Genomic DNA, 18,305 nt, shown 5'->3' with positions numbered 1-18,305 from the left:
TACAATCATGAGAAGAATAGAGTTGCGAGGGAGGATGGCTTAATAACAAATGTAATGTTTCTGAGATAGAGCAGAAATAAAACAAAGCACAGGAAGAACGAGCGTTACATCCATGGAAAAACCACTGCTCTGCTTTTAACAGGAGGAAAGACAGATTGGGAGGAGCAGGGCGGTGTTTGTATGACAGTAGGGCATGGTATGATATCTGATTTTATGGTTACTATGTTCCCAAAGACATAGGAGGTGAGCTGGAAGCAAAGGCGGAGAAGCTAAAATTGTTTTTGTAGAAGATTGTGATAACCAAAGGAACCGAGTAAACACGCCAGTGTGGGGTCAACTTGGTATCCGGCGTGATGAAATGTCTAGCAGAAGCAGCTTCCCCTGAAATACACATGCATAATTATGCATCTTACGTCCTGAAGAACATGAACAAGGTGCTATGGCAAGAAACACACAGCATCATCTCCGCCCTTTGGAAGAGGAACCCCAGGTTAGAAAGGGGGCGTCGGTTTGGTGCAAAGTCAGAGTCAGAATTAGAACTCCAGGTTGTGCAGCTATTCCAAGGCCTGCCTGCAAACCCTGGATGCATGTAAACATAGACCCTGTGTCCAATATGTAATTTCAGTTTAAAAATCAAAGGACATCTACATGATATTAAATAATGCTATTATCTTAAATAACAGGGACTCGGATATTTACCTGTAAACTTATTCCCGTTTCTTCTTTACTCTTTTCACTCAAACTAGAGATGGCTGTACTTTGGCTTCCTTCCTCCAAGGTGGGGCTCCTGTTTGCCACGAGAGCAACTCTTAATGAGGACACGCTACTCGACGCTTGTGAACATACACACACTACAGACGTTGAAAGAGAAACACTAACGAAGGTCACGGAATCAACCATCGATACTTTAAAAACAGTATTATTTAGAATTAAGACAGGAGTTCGTGACTGTTAGTTATTTGAGCAATAATTATATTTTTAAAATAACCTCCTATACAGGGACAGCCATATGCCAAAATATGCTTATCTATAGTGACAGGAGGGCTGTTTTAAAATAGAGCAGTTTGTCCCCTCTCTGCATTCGGTCCCACGTATTCTGTCAGTGGTTTCATCTGAAGTTCAAGCTCATTTATAATCACAGACATATAAATTAAGACCAAAGTGAGATACCATTTAATACCCAATAGAGTAGGAAACACTAAGTCTGATAATATTAAGAACTAAGGAAGTGAGAGAATAGGATCCACTGACTTCAAGATTATAAAATCAGTAAATGAGTCAGGCTTATAACTCAGCTTGTATATTCCAAAGTCTCAGCTTTATACCAGGCTTATAAGAATGTATTCACTCCCCAAATAACACCAATTCTAAACTCATGTGATAGCTGTGTATTGCCTGTAAAATAATAATCCATTGTATTAAATACACAGTATCATAAATAATGTTGTTTTTGTATACCATTAGGCAGGTTACAACGAACGGGGTAATTGTTTGACAGGGCAGACCCACCCCATGGTCTTTCCTGGGAACGATGGCCGCATCTTTCCTCCCGGGCTCTGCACGCTTTGCCACCAGCCGTACAAGGCTTTCCTAACGATCTTCCCCGAAACCCACGGGCACTGAGTGGACGCGGGCTTATAGCCACACTGTACAGAATTTCCCAAACTGCTCATCTTTGAGTGGGCAGCCCCATCGCTTTCCTGCTATGGTCTCCTGGCTGGTTTGAACTGCTCATCATAGTTCCACGAAGACCTCCAATATTACTTGTAAGCTTTACTCCAGTTTCCTTACGTTTTCCACCGGAACTAGAAAGAGCTGTATTTGGGTTCCCTTCCTAACGTGTAAGGAGCCCTGGTGGTGCGGCAGGCCAGCCAATGGACTGCTAACCACAGGCCAGCGCTTCATCGTCTTCAGGCACTCCACAACAGAAAGCTGACGCTTACCTCAGAACAGCGGTTCTCAACCTGTGGGTCATGACCCCTTTGTGGGGTCAAAGGACCCTTTCACAGGGGTCGCCCGATTCATAACAGTAGCAAAATGATAGTGATGAAGTAGCAATGAAAATAATGTTATGGTTGGGGGGGTCACCACCACACGAGGGACTGTATTCAAGGGTTACCGCCTAGGAAGGTTGAGAACCACTGCCGCAGAAGAACCCCTATGTTCAGTGACTAGGAGTCGGAATCAGCTTAATGGCAGCGGGTTGCTTAAAATGTAAGACTTCCCACTGATCTATTTCCTTACTATCAAGTCAACTGGCCAAACAATTCATAAAGCTCATGGTTCACATCCTCGTCTGGTGAGTAGCATCTGAGACCCCGAAAGCTTGCAGGTGGCCGCTCGTGCTGGTGCCAGGAGCACAGGAGAATGAAGAAAGCGTAGGCCTCCAGGCAGCCAGCGTCCCAAGGAGCAAAGGCCCACGTGAATCACCCCTCCTGAACCTGAGATCCAGAGGAACGAGAGGGTGCCTGCGACCCGGACCCTCCACGCTGACCAGGACCATGGTTAGGTAAAAATGCAGAACAAAATTCAAAATAAGCCAGTCAGTCCAGACATGAAGGAAACGCGGAGAAAGCTGACACGTTGCAGGGACTGCCACCAGTGTCAGAGAGCAATATCTGTACGAAATGGTGACTGGAAAACTAATTTGATTCTAACCTTCACCTAAAGCGCATCACCAAGAGTACGACGAGAACCTAGAGACTGGGAAAGAACCTTAAGAAACAGCGTTTTAGATAAGGGCCTAATCTCCAAATTTTATGGAGCATATCAACAACTGAGAACTAAAAGGACAATCAATTTACTTATAAAATGGGCACAGGACATGAACAAAGCCTTCACCCCCCCCCCAAAAATCCGAGTAGTCCACAAACACCTGGGAAGACGTTCATGATCATTAACCATTACTGTTGTTGCTGGGTGCTACTGAAGCAGTGCAGACTCGTAGTGCTCCAATGTGCATCTGAAGGACATATGTCCTGGGCCTGTGTCATCCTCACAATTTTGTCTGAGCCCACTGTTGTAGGCACAATCCCTCCTAAGGATCTTCCTCTTTTTTGGTGACCCCTTAAACCAAGTCTCAGCACCCTTACCTCTCAGTAGCATCCTGGTTCTATTTCCTCCAAGACAGGTTTATCATTAAACAAATCAAATTAAACCCATGCCATCGAGTGGATTCTAATTCATAGCAGCCCCTATAGGACCAAGGAGAACTGCTTCACAGAGTTTTTGAGGCGGTAAATCCTTACAGAAACTGTGGTGGAGTGAAATCTCTATTGCTCTTCTACACAAGTCACTAACTCCCACCAAGTGATTGGTTGGCACTTTGAAAAGATGGCATGTGTAACACTAATAGAGGGGGTGGGTCAGTTTGTTACCACACCACCCTGGGACGAGGATGAGCCAGCTTTGAAGGAAGAGCAGAGAGAGAAAGGGCCATCGAAAGAACACAGTTCATACCTTGCCCTACCCGGAGTCTCCGGATAGGGCAAGATATGACAAAATAACGATGTATAAATTACCAAGGACACATGAGGGAGGGGGGAGCGGGGAGGGAGGGAAAAAAAAAAAGGACCTGATGCAAAGGGCTTAAGTGGAAAGCAAATGCTTTGAGAGTGATTGGGGCGGGGAATGTATGGATGTGCTTTATACAATTGATGTATGTATGTATATGTATGGATTGTGGTAAGAGTTGTATGAGCCCCTAATAAATTGATTTTTTTTTAAAAAAGAAAGAACACAGTTCAGATGTCTGTCTGAAGTGGCAGAGGCCGAAACCAGAGGCACCAGAGACTGTGGCCTGGAGACCGTGGAATGAAGCAGAAGGGGCAGGGCTGAGATCCCGGGATGTGAGGCAGAGACAGGCAGGCTTCCTGGCCCACAGGGCTGAAAGGTTGAAGACCAGACTTGGCGATGGCTGCGGAGAGGTGTCTGACACCTGCCTCGCGGCCATAGAGAAAACAAAGAGCTCCAACGTGGCCCTGTGCCATCTAACGCAGATGCAGATTGCCTCGTCTTTCTCCTGTAGAGGGGCTGGTGGGTTTGAACTGCCGACCTCTCAGTGAGCAGCTGGCCAGGTCAGCGAGAAGCAAATCAAAACTACAAGATACCATTGAACCCTGGACAAAACGGCATCTAATTAAAAGCAAAAAGCCAGAACAATGAGTGAAAATGTGAAGCGACTGGGACCTCGGCGGTCCCTGGTGAGGGTGTAAAGTGGTACAAGCACTGTGGGAAGACTCAAAGCAGAACACCTTACCGTGCAGCAACCCGCAGCCTCACGCCAGAGGCTCCCTGCAGAACTGAGAGAAGTGACCAACACACGCGATGCCGCTCCTATGCTCACAACCAAAGTGTGGTGAAGGCATTCCCAGGAATCGTGTGCAACCAGGAAGAACAAGGTGAGACTGTGAAGCACAGCCAACCACGGACAGACACACTATTCTACTAAGTGAACTAAGTCAAGCTCCTAGGGACAGAGACGTCATGATCCCTCTTTTGTAAAAAGCCAAGAATAGACATATAAAGAGATGAATGTTCAACAGTGGTTACTCGTGGGAGGAGGAAAGGAGGGAAGAGCAAGCTCAAGGTCATAAATATTCATGCAGGGTTCTGGGAAAGTTGTGCCACATGTGGGTATAGTAGGCAGACCAAATCACACGGTGTCACTAAGAAGAGTTCAAAAGCAAAAATAAAAAGGAATATAAGAAATAGACACTTATAATTTAGCAAAACCAGCAATAACGCTCAAAATGTGTATGTGGTCATACATGTATGTGTACAGGCATGTAGATATACAGGTGTATACTTAAATATGTATGCACAGAGATGTCTATATGCAAAGTGTAAGGACAGAAATGCTTGTGCAGGCACATACACAGACACCTCTCAGATAGAAGCAAATACCTTGTGAGATGTCTTTTCCACATTTTCAAGCAGTTAACTGGCATTACACAGTTTACAAAGTTCATGTCCTGCATGCTAGTGAAATGAGTAGTGTCTGGGGTCTTTTAAAACTCCTGAGCACCCCTCTGAGATACAACTACTGGTTTCTACTTATCAGAAGCAAAAGACTAAGATAACCAAACCACAAAGAAGGAACAAGGTTAACAGCATACACAGTTATGATCTCACTACTGAGACCAGATGAACTACGTGGTGCCCGGCTACCACCATTAATCAATCTGACTGGGGCCACAACAGAATACCTTGGTTTAGAATGGGGAAAAAATGCAAACCAAAACTCAAATTCATTTAAAAAAATGACTAGCTTCACCAAATCACAGAACAAAGGACTCTCTAAGATTACCGTTCTGAGGTGTTCTTCAAATCTTCAATCAAAATGTCCCTGAACTCACCATTTTACAGAAAAGCAGAGTAACACACAAAATAAAGATTATCCCTTAGCTTGGTGCTCTATTAAAAAGACGTAAAACCTGTGTTGAGTCCAAAAGATCAACATTTATTCCAAAGCAGAGATGAGCGGTAAGAGGGCTGGGAATCCAGAGTACAGAAGTGGAACGAGCAGAATGCAGAACAATCGGGAGGCTGACACACAATGTGGAAATATAACCAATGTCACTGGTCCACTTGTGGGCAGATTGTCAAGGGGACTCTAACTTGTGCAAACTTTCACCTAGAGCACAACAAAATACAAAGAAACCCATGGAGTGTGGGGAAGGCAGAGTTTAAAGAAACACAGGTTGTCACTTCTCTTTACCCCCGAGACTTGTGGTTAGCAGCTGGGTGCGGAATCAATGTGCCACCAACATAAACACTCTCAAATTCACTGCTATCGAGGCAATGCTGGCTTACAGCAACCCTGTAGGGCAGGGTACAACTGCCCCTGTGGGTTTCCAAGCCTGTAACTGTTTACAGAAGTAGAAGGCCGGGAGAGCTGTGGTTTCGAACTGCCGACCTTGCAGATAGCAGCCCGACACGTAACCACCACACCCTTGCTCAGCTACTTCATGAGCATACTCAATCAGCTACTTCAAATGGATCAAACTGTGAGCAGGGCAGCTGGGATAGTAAAGCAGGTTTTTTTAAAACTCTTTCTTCTATCAGCTTGGCTATTTTCATCTATGAACCAGACCTATAGTTAACAGATTCTTAGGAAGATTTTAACTCTCCTAACTCTGGGAAGAAAATAAAATTCAAGTAGCAATAAAGGTTGGAAAGAAGCCCCGGTGGCCCAGTGGTTAAATTCTTGACTCCTAGTCAAAGGTCAGGGGTTCAAGCCCACCAAGCCCTCCATGGGAGGAAGCTGATGTCTACGTATGGAACGATTACAGCCTTAGAAACCATACAGTGTGAGTTAGAATTGCTCAACTGCAAGGAGTACAAATACAGGTAGACAGCAAAATTATGAGACTTAAATTAGTGATATTAGCACATTACTTTACAGTCAATCAGATCTTGAACGAAATCAGGAGTTAGTGCTGTATCTAATTGGCTGAAATCAGGGAATCACTCAACCATTTGAAAAATGTTTGTTTTTTAAAAAATCATTTTATTAGGGGTTCATAAACTCTTTTTACAATCCGTACATACATCTCTTGTGTCCAGCACATCTGTACATATGTTGCCACCATCATTCTCAAAACATCCACGCTCCATCTGAGTTCCTGGCATCAGCTCCTCATTTTCTCCTCCCTCCCCACTCTCCCTTCCCCTTGATAATTTATAAATAATTATTATTTTATCATATCTTACTCCATCCGTCTTCCTCACCCAGTTCTCCGCTGTCTGTCCTCCAGGAAGGTTACATGTAGACCTTGTCATCTGTTTCCTGTTTCTCCCTCACCCTCCTTCCACCTTCCCGATATCACCACTCCCACCACTGTTCCTGAGGGGCTCACCTGTCCTGGATTCCCTGTATTTCCAGTTCCTAGCCATACCAGTGTACATCTCCTGGTCCAGCCAGTGAAAAATGTTTTTTGATTACTTACATTAAGTTCTTAATAGTAGCTGCTTTGGAGAACACAGAGGAGAAAATATGATCTCTGGCTACAAAGAGTTTGCTCTCTTAATTCTTAGAACTTACTATAAAATTCTTATAATTCATAAACAATAGCTATCTTAATTATGTAATAGTACAATTATTATTTCTTAAAAATTTTTATCTAAGACAGGCTTCCTCAGCCCCCACTATCATGACCCCAGTCCTGCCTTTCACTTTGGGCTACACCAGAGCATGTGCACAGGTGCAGAGAAGAGATAAGAGCTCACGACACACAGAACCCAGGAACAGGAGTGGGAAAAGCAATACCAGGAAGAGAGGGGGAAGGTGGGGAGGGGAGAGGAGAGGAGGAAGAGAGAATCGATCGCAACGATCAACACATAGCCAACCCCCAACCTCTCCAGGGGGATGAACGGAAACCATGGAGAAAGGAGACAGCAGTTGGTATAAGATATGAAAATAATAATAATAATTTATAATTTATCAAGGGGTCATCAGGGTGGGGGGTAGGGAATAAAGAGGAGCTGATACCAAGGGCTCAACAGAAAGTAAATGTCTAGAAAATAATGATGGTAACATATGTATAAATATGCTTGATACAATTGATGTATGGATTGTTATAAAGAACTATGAGTCCCCAATAAAATTATCTTTTAATAAAATTAATTAAAATTATTGTGGTAAATTAAAAAAAATTATCAAGAAAAAAATTCAAACTACATAAATGCCTTTTTTAGTGGGGGTGAGGGAACAGCAAATCTTTGATATATGCCTTTATTAAAATAATGTTGACATCAATTTTGAAAACCATTAACTTCTAAATTCCATTACCTTTTCTCTTGATCACCCATGTTTTTCTGATCGGCATAGATTTCTGCATAAAGCAATGCTGTAAAGTGAGCCGCACAAGACTGAGCCACCTTAGCAACTTCTAGATAGTTCAAATCCAGCCAGAAAGCATCGTCGTAAACGGTTCCTGAGAGAGGTCTGAAGAAAAATTGAATATAGTATCATGTCTGAAATTTTCTTTAATATCATTATTTTTAAAAACCCAGCACATCAATGGGTAGTTAAACTGAAAATTACATTCAAATAAGTGAAAACCACATTTACCTAAAATACAGCTAGATAAGGCAAACTCGCCTACTCGCTAAAATCTGTTAGTACACAATCCCTATGCACAGTGTGCGCAATCATGGTCACTTTTGGACATGTGCAGAGCAGAGAGAAATCTGAGCTGTCCAATGTCCATGCTCCCATCTGAGACAGAGCGAGGTGGGGCTCTGCCTTCTTGCTTCAGCTCTCAGACTGCAGCAAGTGTGTGGTACGCGGTCTAAGCAGTGCCACACGCTTCATGTTTCTGTTGCTGAGTTGACTGTTTAAAGTAGTCCCCAACTGCTGGTGGTGTAATGGTTAAATGCTGTTGCTAATGGAAAGGTTAAAGGTTCAAAACACCAGTCATTCTGCTAGAGGAAAGACTGGGCGGTCTGTTCTCCTGATGATTTCTGTCTAGGAACTCCTGCAGGGCTGGTCTCCTGTGCCCTCGAGGGATCACACTGGATGGCACACAGGACAGTGCTGAGTGCTGGCTACTGTCCCTAACCACAGGAGAGGTGTGATGTGCCACACGGAGAAAACAGGTGCCAGGTAAGCATCCTTCAGGCATGAATATTCACTGTTAATAAGTCAACGGCATGCCTGCAATCAGGTGTTAGTCAACAGAAACACAAATAAAACAAGGCTATATATTGATTAGAGCACTGTTGTAATCAGAGGTTCACCGGAAGCCAACTCTGAATTTCCCCTGGGAGCAGTATGTCAGTACTCATTAATTCAGTGTTAGCAATAAGGCTACATAAGTCTACCACACATAAAGAGAACTGACTGCATAAATATTCCTGTAAATATAGCCGAGTAGCCCTATTTCTCAATCTTTGGGGTCATGAACCTCTCAGAAACTCCAATGAAGGTGTTGGACTATCATTCTACACATGATTGAGAACCAAACCCGCCCTTCACCAAAGGCTCAAGAGACCAGAGGCTAAGAATAATAGATTTTACAGAAACACTAACAAAAGGCACACAAATAATCAATGCAATGAACCTATCGAGGTTTTCATATAAGGCAGTACATCTCGTTCCTATTACAGCTCATTTTCACCTTAGCTTACTGCCTGGGCTGAGCTATTAAAAAAATCTACTCCTGAGTATATGCATTCAAGTGAAGCTGCTGATGTACTATGCAAACACAAGTGTGTGTAGACACACAGGAAGAAAGGCTCACAGAAACTACCTTTTCAAAGCTAAATGCAGAGAGATGGCACGGTACTGGTTAAGAACATGGGCTTCAGCGTAGGAAACACTTAGGCTTACACTAGCTGTGGGATTCTATGGAACTTTTCTACGTCTCCATTTCCTCATCTTAATAAAACAAAAACAACATATTACATAGTTGCCATGATCAAACACTGTTCGTACAGTTGATGAAAAAAGCACCTACTTAAACCAAACCCACTGCCATCGAGCTGATTCTGACTCACTGTGACCCTGTGCAGGTGGCCGAGACGCTACAATCTGGACTAGTGCAGGGGCCCAGTCTTTCCTGAAGAGCGCCGGAGGAGCTTGAACTGCTAACTTTGCGGTTAGTCACACAACGCAACCACTTATTTGCTGCTGTTATTTCTGAGGATCCTCAAGTTCAGAGAATTTAGATAACTTGACCAGGGAAAGGAATGCCAGGCATTATACATTAGACTCTTCATGACCATCTCCATCTTGGTTTTGAAGGTGGTAAGACATTAAGTAACTTGTCCAGATCACAAAGCTTCCAAGGTCAGACTTGGGTCTGAACTCAGTTCCTTTGTTGTTCCTCTCTGCCCTCTTCACATTTTCTCAAGGAGTCTTCTGTACGGTCTTATTTAACATTAAGAATCTGCATCCTTTCTACATCCTGATAATGTCGACACCTTTCTATGCCAGTGAGAAATTTGAAGTGAATGACTTTGAAGTGAAACGGCCTCCCCGCCCCAAGAAAAGAGATTCTCCTAGTTCCAGCAGTTTCCTATGGGCTCTCTCAGAAGATGATCCGGTACAATACAACCAAATAAAACAGTCAACTTTCTAAACAGAAACAAGGACTCTGAGAGGGACTCTCCCATCTCTTGCTTTCATCCTTTCCTAAACTGCCACCACCGGTCTGACAAACGTTGGCTTGTTACTGGTCCTGCGGAGACTGAAAGTCACAGTACCCAACACTGAGCGACCAAACTGCTCTCCAACATCGGGATCACTAAAGGGAAATATAATCATCACAGAAATCAAATCTAGCGCTTGTCAGCAGCCTGACCCACACTGAGCAGGTTAGAGAGCAGCAGTAACGAGCTGTACTTGTACACCTCCAGAGTCAGGAAACAACATCCATTACCGCTTCTGTCTTCTCATGTAGTCCACAACAGCAAGCATAGTTCTTTGTGACTTCTTATCCAATCCACCTCGGAGAAAGTACTCTGACTCTGGCAAAGACACAAGGACAGCGCCCGTCAGTCCCAGGCAGACTTACTGAAGCAGTCTTTGTCTATGTGGTGTTCTCGCTGCACTGTAAGGTTTTTGTGCAGTGCCAAGCACAAAATTAGATCTGATTAAACATGAATTGATTGATACATGCCAATAGTTTCTTTTTAAAGATAATAAGTTTGCTTTAAAATTTTCAGATTTTACATTGTATTTCTGAAGAGGGAATAATGTATTGATTCAAGAATCCTTTATTGAGGATCTTTTATACTGCTAGGTGCTCCGTATACAATCAGGGATAAAACAGATTATTTCCGATCACATCGGACTCACCAGTTAGTCTGGGCAAGTCTTAGCAGGGTGACAAGTGCTGTGATGGGGTGTTTAAAATGCTCTAAGTGCATATAGGAAGAAATCTAATCCACACAAGCAGAGTTTCACAGGAAAAAAAGTATCTGAAAGAGTCGTCAGAATTAATCTGCAGAAGAGGAGAGTGCTGTAGGCAATGGCAGCAGTATCTGAGGTTGCTGGAAGAAAGATGTACGTGAAAAATTAAAAGAATCTCAACTGTGCCCAAGCAGACAGACTAGAGTGCATTACGGATGGCCAGCGATGGAAAGATGAAAATCCATCACATAGCATCTGTGCTACACCACTGCTAGGATGTAAGCTGACAGCCCACATGGACTGGGTCTTGTTGACAATGTCTGACACAAGAGTGAACTCTCGCTTAGTGTCACTATGAACAGCCAGCATTCACCGAGGTGACACAACGACAGCTATTATCCTCATGGTGGCTGGAATTCATCATGTCCTGGAAAAGATGCTACAATTTTTATTATGTCTCTTCTGTAGAAGAGGAAACAGAAATCCAGGCTGTGGGATTAGGCTCATAAAGCTGCCTTCATGAGATCTTTCTAAGCTAAAATCTCCCTCTAGAACGGAGAAGTTAATAGAATCCATGTGAACCACGTACCTGAATCGAAGTTTGCCGGGGTTGTGGATCTGCTGGCTTGTGAGGACTGTCTGAAAGAACCACTGAAGAATCCCTGGATTCGCACAGACAGCACGTTCCTCCAGCACTCACTGGTATCTTGCAGCAAGATATCATGAATCAAGTATGGTAGCACAGTCTGACAAAAGTCACTTTCCACCTAAAACACACACACATTCAGGCAATAGTTTGGTTAAAGATAATATTTTTATTAAAATTTCCACTCTCTGATTTTCACACATTGACTATTTAAAAAAATGACAAAAGGGTCCGCCTGGAATTCAATGTACCGCTAACAAAAACCCCACCAGGTGAGCCAGATAAAAATAATATCACTACTATAAACACAGGCAGAAATGTGAGAATGATATAAGCAGTTTAGGTTTAAAATAAATTAACAACTGCACACTGTCCTTTTCAAACTTAAAGACAAATCAAAAGACCACGTTCAGAAGCAAAGATTGAAGGGACTAGGCTTGGGGTACGTCTGTTTGCACACTCAGATTTATTTGGAACATTTGATTTTCTAGCAAAAGCCAGAACTTTTCATGCATCATTTATATCAATTACTTACAAGGGGCCGATGTTAGACGCAGACATTGTGTATTTTTCACATTTCTCTTGAATCGTGTTCAACAGACTGTAAAATGTTAGCTTTAATGGAAAGCATCACTGCACTGTGCTGTTTCAATGGCATTTGATAAAAGCATAAAAATTTCTTATTTGATTTGGTAAGTATCATTGCTCTGTACTGAAGTCAATTGCACTTGAGACTTAAAAATAACTCATCCAGTGTGCTGTACTCTAAAGTTGAAAGCTACCGCAAAAAACGCCAGCTGAAGGAAGGTGCCCCTCCCAGGTGCAGCTGCATGAAGATGCCGTGTATTGCTCCGTCCGCGTTTACAGAGACAGAGCCCATACACATGTTCACAGCAGCTGAAGGGAGTGCGGAAAACACAGCAATTTAAAGAAGCGGAACTGAAAAGAGCAAAGGAGAGAAGGATGAAGCTACGCTGATTCCTAATTTTCTTACTTCACACATGGGCTTCAGCAATTGAAGCACTTCACTTTTTATGCCTCCACTGTCCAGAAAAGCACAAGTCAGTGTTTTTATCCAAACATCATGATTTCCATTTTGAGGAATCCACAAACTTGTATCATCCAGGGTTTCGAAAGGACTTCCTTTGTCGAGTCTTGGTACTTCTAAAAACTAGAGAGTAATCAGAATGTTAACGAGATCATTAGAAGTCTATTTTCCTTCTTTAAGTGAGTATTTGGATGAACAAACTTGCTCCCACATATAATTAAATACAGTTAAAACTAAACTCGGAAGCAATAGTTCTCTTTTAAAATCAAAATGAGTTTTGCTTGCATGAGAAGCAGAGTGAGAAGGTGAAAAACCACCCAGCAGGGAACTTGGGGGCTACTCTGAGTCACTCGTTAGTAGCAGATAAACAACTCACCAACTGCCTCCTCTCTCTCGGCTGTGAAAGCAGTCCAAGTCCGCCACACAGAACTGACTCCCAATGAAGTGAGATTTTACAATGCTAAAACCACAGTGCCTGATAAACTGCCCATTAGTTCATTAAGTATGCATTATTAGCAGTTCCGCCAGGACAATGTATAATGATACATTGAAAGTGTTACTCAATAATGGGATGTGTCCTGAAATTAACTGATGAAAAGTCAGATGTACATGTCTCTGTAACTCTTAAGAAAATGTTCACGTGGAATGCTTAGACTAGAAAAGAAACAGAAATTGTTAAGCATCATTCACAGTGTTCTTTCAGCAGGACAAATATCACATCAACGTGCAAAAAGGAGGAACTCTATCGGTTCCCATCTCATACGTCACTGCAGGACTGTGATACTTTCTCATGAAGAACTGGCCTCCTCTAATCAACCATCACTCCTGTAGGTTCCCTGTCCCAGTTTTCACACACTGCCATCATTAAAAACAATAAATCACTTCCATTCAGGAGGTAGTTTGCATTATTTCTAGGACAAAGTCAAATGATAATACAATGGGACTAGAAGTCAGTCAACAGTTTTAGCCCTCAGTAAACAGGACTACTGCAGGTATAGTGGACATTCAGTAAGTATTTACAACTTGAGATACCTTTTTTCTTGATGCTCTGAAAGGCTGCAGATAGGTGAGCATAGGATCGGTCATTGTCTTGTACACCTCCCAGAAATCATGTCCAGTCTTTGTGGCTAAAATACTTTTCAAACAAGTAGCAGCAGCGGATCGAACTTGCACACTGAAAAATACAACATTCCAATGTCTATAGAGCACACTAGTTATTAATCTTAATGGACGTTAAATATTTTTTGCTGAAAAAAATCTTTAAGGAGTACTTTTCATTTACATTAATTAGAAAATCTACATCTATAGAAGCAGTCAAAATTATTAAAGAACTTTCAAATACTTCAAGCAATCTGAGTTGCTAATAGCTACAAAAGAAGTAACCTTTATACAACATATTAAAGTTTATATCATTATAACTAGTATAAATTTAAAAACTAGTATAAATTTTAAACTTATTTAGGACTAGCCTAGCCTAATAAAGATGAATAATCTGAATAGTAGAACACCAATGAACCAAAGAAAACAAGATCTTGGTAATATCCTCTGGTAGGATATAAAAAATTTGGTGTGAGTGAGACAGTGTCCTAATAAAAACTGCAGATTCCACTTGGGCGGAGCGAACAACAGAATTGTATGTGAATGGATATATTGGATGGTATAAGGTATGGCAACAAAAAAACAATAAGGGGCAGGGAGATGATAAAGGGGAGCTGATATCAAGGAGTTCAAGAAAGAAAATGTTCTGAAACAGATTGTGGGAGCAATTGTACAATATTGCTTGATGTACGGGAAGTTATAATACCCGACAAAATGATTTTTAAAAATAAAAAAAATGAAGGGCTGAAATACACGGGCATTGCAAACATGGCAGCTGATTAAAAACTGCTACAGAGGTTGATACCGTGAATGATTAAGAAAAGGTTTAATCCCTTTTAGGTTACTCTATATACTTGTGTATAAGCCGAGTTTTTCAGCACATTTTTATGCAGTTTTTGTGGTAACATTAGGTGCCTCGGCTGATATTCGGACTGACTTACACTCGAGTATATACGGTACTTAGTTTTAAGACAAAAGCATAAAAACCACGGTCTTATCCAGGTGTTCATTAAACAAGGATTCATCCTTAATTCCCTTCTTCCCTTCCCTCCTTAATGTCCAGTTCACCAGCAAGTCCCGCTGGCACTATGCTGAGACTAGACACTGGTTCCACCCAGGCCTCTCATCTGCATTCTACCATTCTAAACCAGTAAAAGTCACCTCTTCTGGACTGCTGCAGTGTTTTCATAATCAGTATTTTCATGTGTGTGGTTTTGCCCACACAAAATCTACTTACAATATAAAAGTCAAGTGAAAAAAAATGTAAGCTGCCTCATGCCAGTGAACTGGCTTAAAACTCCACGGATTGCCTTTATATCAAACTCAATGTTCTTAATCAGAATTAATCTTACCTTTTCCATCTCAACTCCTACAACCATTCCCAATTCCAGCCGTCATTCTGTTCCTCAAACACACCCAGCTCATTTCCACAGCCGGAATGTTTTACTCCTGCCTCACCTAGCAGCTAGTTCTCGATCACTCTGACCAACGAAAGGGCACTGCCCGCAGAAAATCTCTCATGACAGTTATTGTGTTCCAAGAACCCCCTGGTCAACTTCCCTTGTGTAAGAAGACCCTAAAGCACCCACTACGTTTATCCTGTTTAAAAGAAGACATGAAACGACACATTGCATCTCTTCTCCATAGTCTCAATTTTAAGTTAAACTGAGACAATGTCATGTAAAAGCCTTGCAAACCCTAACTATATAGGGTTGGTTCAAGTTGCAAGGGTAAGTTTTAAAGTATTGTTATAAAATCAAAGAAACCTTTATGAACAAGTGTATATAAAAATGTGAAGCCACAATTTCTCAGCAGATCCTGCCCTACGGACCACACACTTCTGAAGACAGAGCTCTCATCTCTCCAAGATTCTGTGCACGCCAATTGAAACCACATCAAAAGGGGCTATTTCGACAGTCTCAAGGGCCCCAAATTGTGTTTCTTCTCAATGTTCTTTGAGAACAAAAGCCATCTGCAGGGGCAAGATTAGGGCTGTGGGGCAGATGGGATACGGCTTCCCAACAAAGTTCTTGTAGGATAACCCTTGCGATCCTCAAGGAAGGAACATTTCGGTGATGTGAAAAAAAATCCTTGACCTTTTCCTCACTGATTAGTTGTCTTAGAATTTCTTTGTCATAAGCCCCCTTGATCATCCTGTCCTTCAAGATTACCTCTTTTAAATCTCAAAACCTTTAAAAAAAGTTTAATCATAAAGGAATATGAAAACTAAACTCATCTCTCCACCTTAAATTGAATGGGCTCATCAGATCCTCCAAGAGGTTGTTTTGATGGGCGTCTGTTTGAAGTGCACCTGCCTGCAGCACCAACGGATCACAGCCATGAACACTTTGTTTGGAATACACTGCTGCAGGTATGAATGAAAACCCAAATAGCAAAACTTTTTGACTAAACTCTTTTCAAACTACTGCAATGACTCAAACATTTAATGTTTATAAATGTGTGCCGGGGGGATCTCTTTAAAACTACACAAGGATTTCTTTGAAATAGATGTCACAAACAAGGAGAGAAGGATGATAGATGCAATAAAGTACACTGTGAATGATTTTAAGAACTTTGCTTTCCTCTTTATTCTTAGCATCTCTCTTTAATATTTTCTTTATATAGAGTTACAATGACATGTACATCTGATTTTTCTTCATCAATTTAATTCTGGGACACATACCCATTATTAAAATAGTACTTTCAATGTATCATAAATATAATGTTGTCCTAATAGAAATGCTAATAACACACACTATTAATGGAACTAGTTGGTAGTCAATAAAGTACTGTGGTCTTAGCATTCTAACATCTCACTTCAGCATCTGCGCCCCAACATCAGTCACAAAAGGACTGTGATCCGAAGGCCAAGGAGGGACTGGTGCGAGAGGCTCAATTGTGAGAATGACAGAGGGCGCCCAAGAGTCGACTGGGAATTGCATAGAAATGAGCCTCTGGTGATCTCCCTCTCCACAGCAGAGTGCACTGGAGAGATGGCTAAGAAGATCAAAATGAGACAGCGGCCTTGAACAGTGAAAACCTTGTAAGTTGATCCCCCTCGAATGCATGTTAGGCCTGATCTGGTTTTCAACATTTTCTGTATTGGGGGGTTTATCTAAGATGTGGTATGGCATTGTGGTCATCCTCTTGAATTTCTATGATATGTTTTTTTCTGTTTCTCAGTATATGAAGCCCATGATTAATGAGCCTATAGGGACACCATGTACTCTGGGGTCATTGTGGGAAGGGGGGGGGGAATCAAAGGGAGCTGATTTCAAGGAGTTCAAGAAGGCAAAGAATGTTTTGAAACTGTGGTAGCAATTGTACAATACTGCTTGATGTGACTGAGTGATGGAATGATAGGTTATCTGCATCAACCCCAATAAAATGGTTTGGGGAAAGAGAAATCCTACTTCGTGATGGCATCAGTTCTGTGAGGCGACTTGGACTGTTCTCACGGCCGAAAGGAGAGGCAGTCGGTGAGTTGTCTCATCTGCTACTAACACAGGGCTAAGCTGGCAGTCGTGCCCAAGTTCCCTGCTGGGTGGTTTTAACCATTTTCCTCTGCCTCTCATGTAATGAAAATATATTTTGATTTCAAAAGATAATTGTTGCTTCCAAATTTAGTTTTTAATTATATTGGGTTGCAAGTTTGTTTATATTCAGACACCAAACCCAGACCCACTGCCAATGAGCTGATTTCAACTCAGAGGGCCCTTACAGGCAAGTAGACTGCCCCAGAGGGTTTCCCAGGCTGTGGATCTTTACAAACGCTAAATGCACGTGTTTCTCCCACAGAGCAATTGGTGACTTCAAACCCCTGATCTTTAATACACAGCCGCAAGCTTAACCATGTCTCTTTAGGTGATCTACCACGGGTTTCAGAAAGTGGTAGAAAACCGCCATTACCTTGTAATTCCACTTTTCCGTGGACCTTTTTTTTCCCCACATCATTTTAGTGGGGACTCTTACAGTTCTCATAATATTCCACACATCAACTGTATCAAGCATATTTGTACATATGTTGCCATCATCATTTCCAAAACATTTTCTATTTGAGCCCTTGGTATAAGCTCCACTTTTCCCATGGACTTTTTGAAGCCTCTTCATATATGACTTTTATTTTAAAATTATTTAAATTTGCTGTGTGCTTGAAGTTTTATAATAAAATATTGGTGAAAAAACTGTGCCAACTCTATGGTTTAAAATAACGAAAGCAACTAAAGAAAGACTGTCTATTAATTCAACAATTCTAACACGTTAGGTATCATCACAAATCATATATTTCCAAAGATAAGGGACAGCAAATAGTAGGGCATCAGAGTCAAAATACAGCCTTACCTCCAAAAGATGCCCAGTGTGGGCAGAGGCCTCATATACATTTCTTAAAAATGATGGTAATGGGTGTTCAATATATAAGTTAAAACAAACAAAAAAGAAACCTCACAACTAGTAGATCAAGCATAATTCATGGAGCTATGGATTGTAGCAATATCTGTAAGAGCTCCTAATAAACTGTTTAGAAAAGGAGGGGAAGGGAGAACTCTCACAAGAAGAAAGCTAACATTCCAGGCTGCTATTTTAATTTTTTTGCATAGAGAATAAGTAGGCAGGAAACCACTTGACTTTTGGGGTTCTGAAACACCTGCTTCGTG

At 41.8% G+C, this 18,305-nt stretch overlaps 1 protein-coding gene across 1 annotated transcript in view; it reads right to left on the bottom strand.

Moving 5' to 3' along the window:
* Nucleotides 1–18,305, bottom strand: part of ATM (ATM serine/threonine kinase) — a 137,396-nt gene that overhangs the window by 44,473 nt on the left and 74,618 nt on the right. The window contains exons 35-40 of the mRNA XM_075546557.1: nucleotides 13,585–13,726; nucleotides 12,499–12,675; nucleotides 11,448–11,625; nucleotides 10,386–10,473; nucleotides 7,793–7,948; nucleotides 700–787 (exon numbers count right to left, since the gene is read on the bottom strand). Coding sequence (XP_075402672.1) covers nucleotides 700–787; nucleotides 7,793–7,948; nucleotides 10,386–10,473; nucleotides 11,448–11,625; nucleotides 12,499–12,675; nucleotides 13,585–13,726 — 829 coding nt within the window. The remainder of the gene's footprint in view (nucleotides 1–699; nucleotides 788–7,792; nucleotides 7,949–10,385; nucleotides 10,474–11,447; nucleotides 11,626–12,498; nucleotides 12,676–13,584; nucleotides 13,727–18,305) is intronic.

Source organism: Tenrec ecaudatus, chromosome 4, assembly GCF_050624435.1.
Source record: "Tenrec ecaudatus isolate mTenEca1 chromosome 4, mTenEca1.hap1, whole genome shotgun sequence".
Classification (NCBI taxonomy): domain Eukaryota; kingdom Metazoa; phylum Chordata; class Mammalia; order Afrosoricida; family Tenrecidae; genus Tenrec; species Tenrec ecaudatus.
This window is presented reverse-complemented; position numbering and strand designations above follow the sequence as displayed.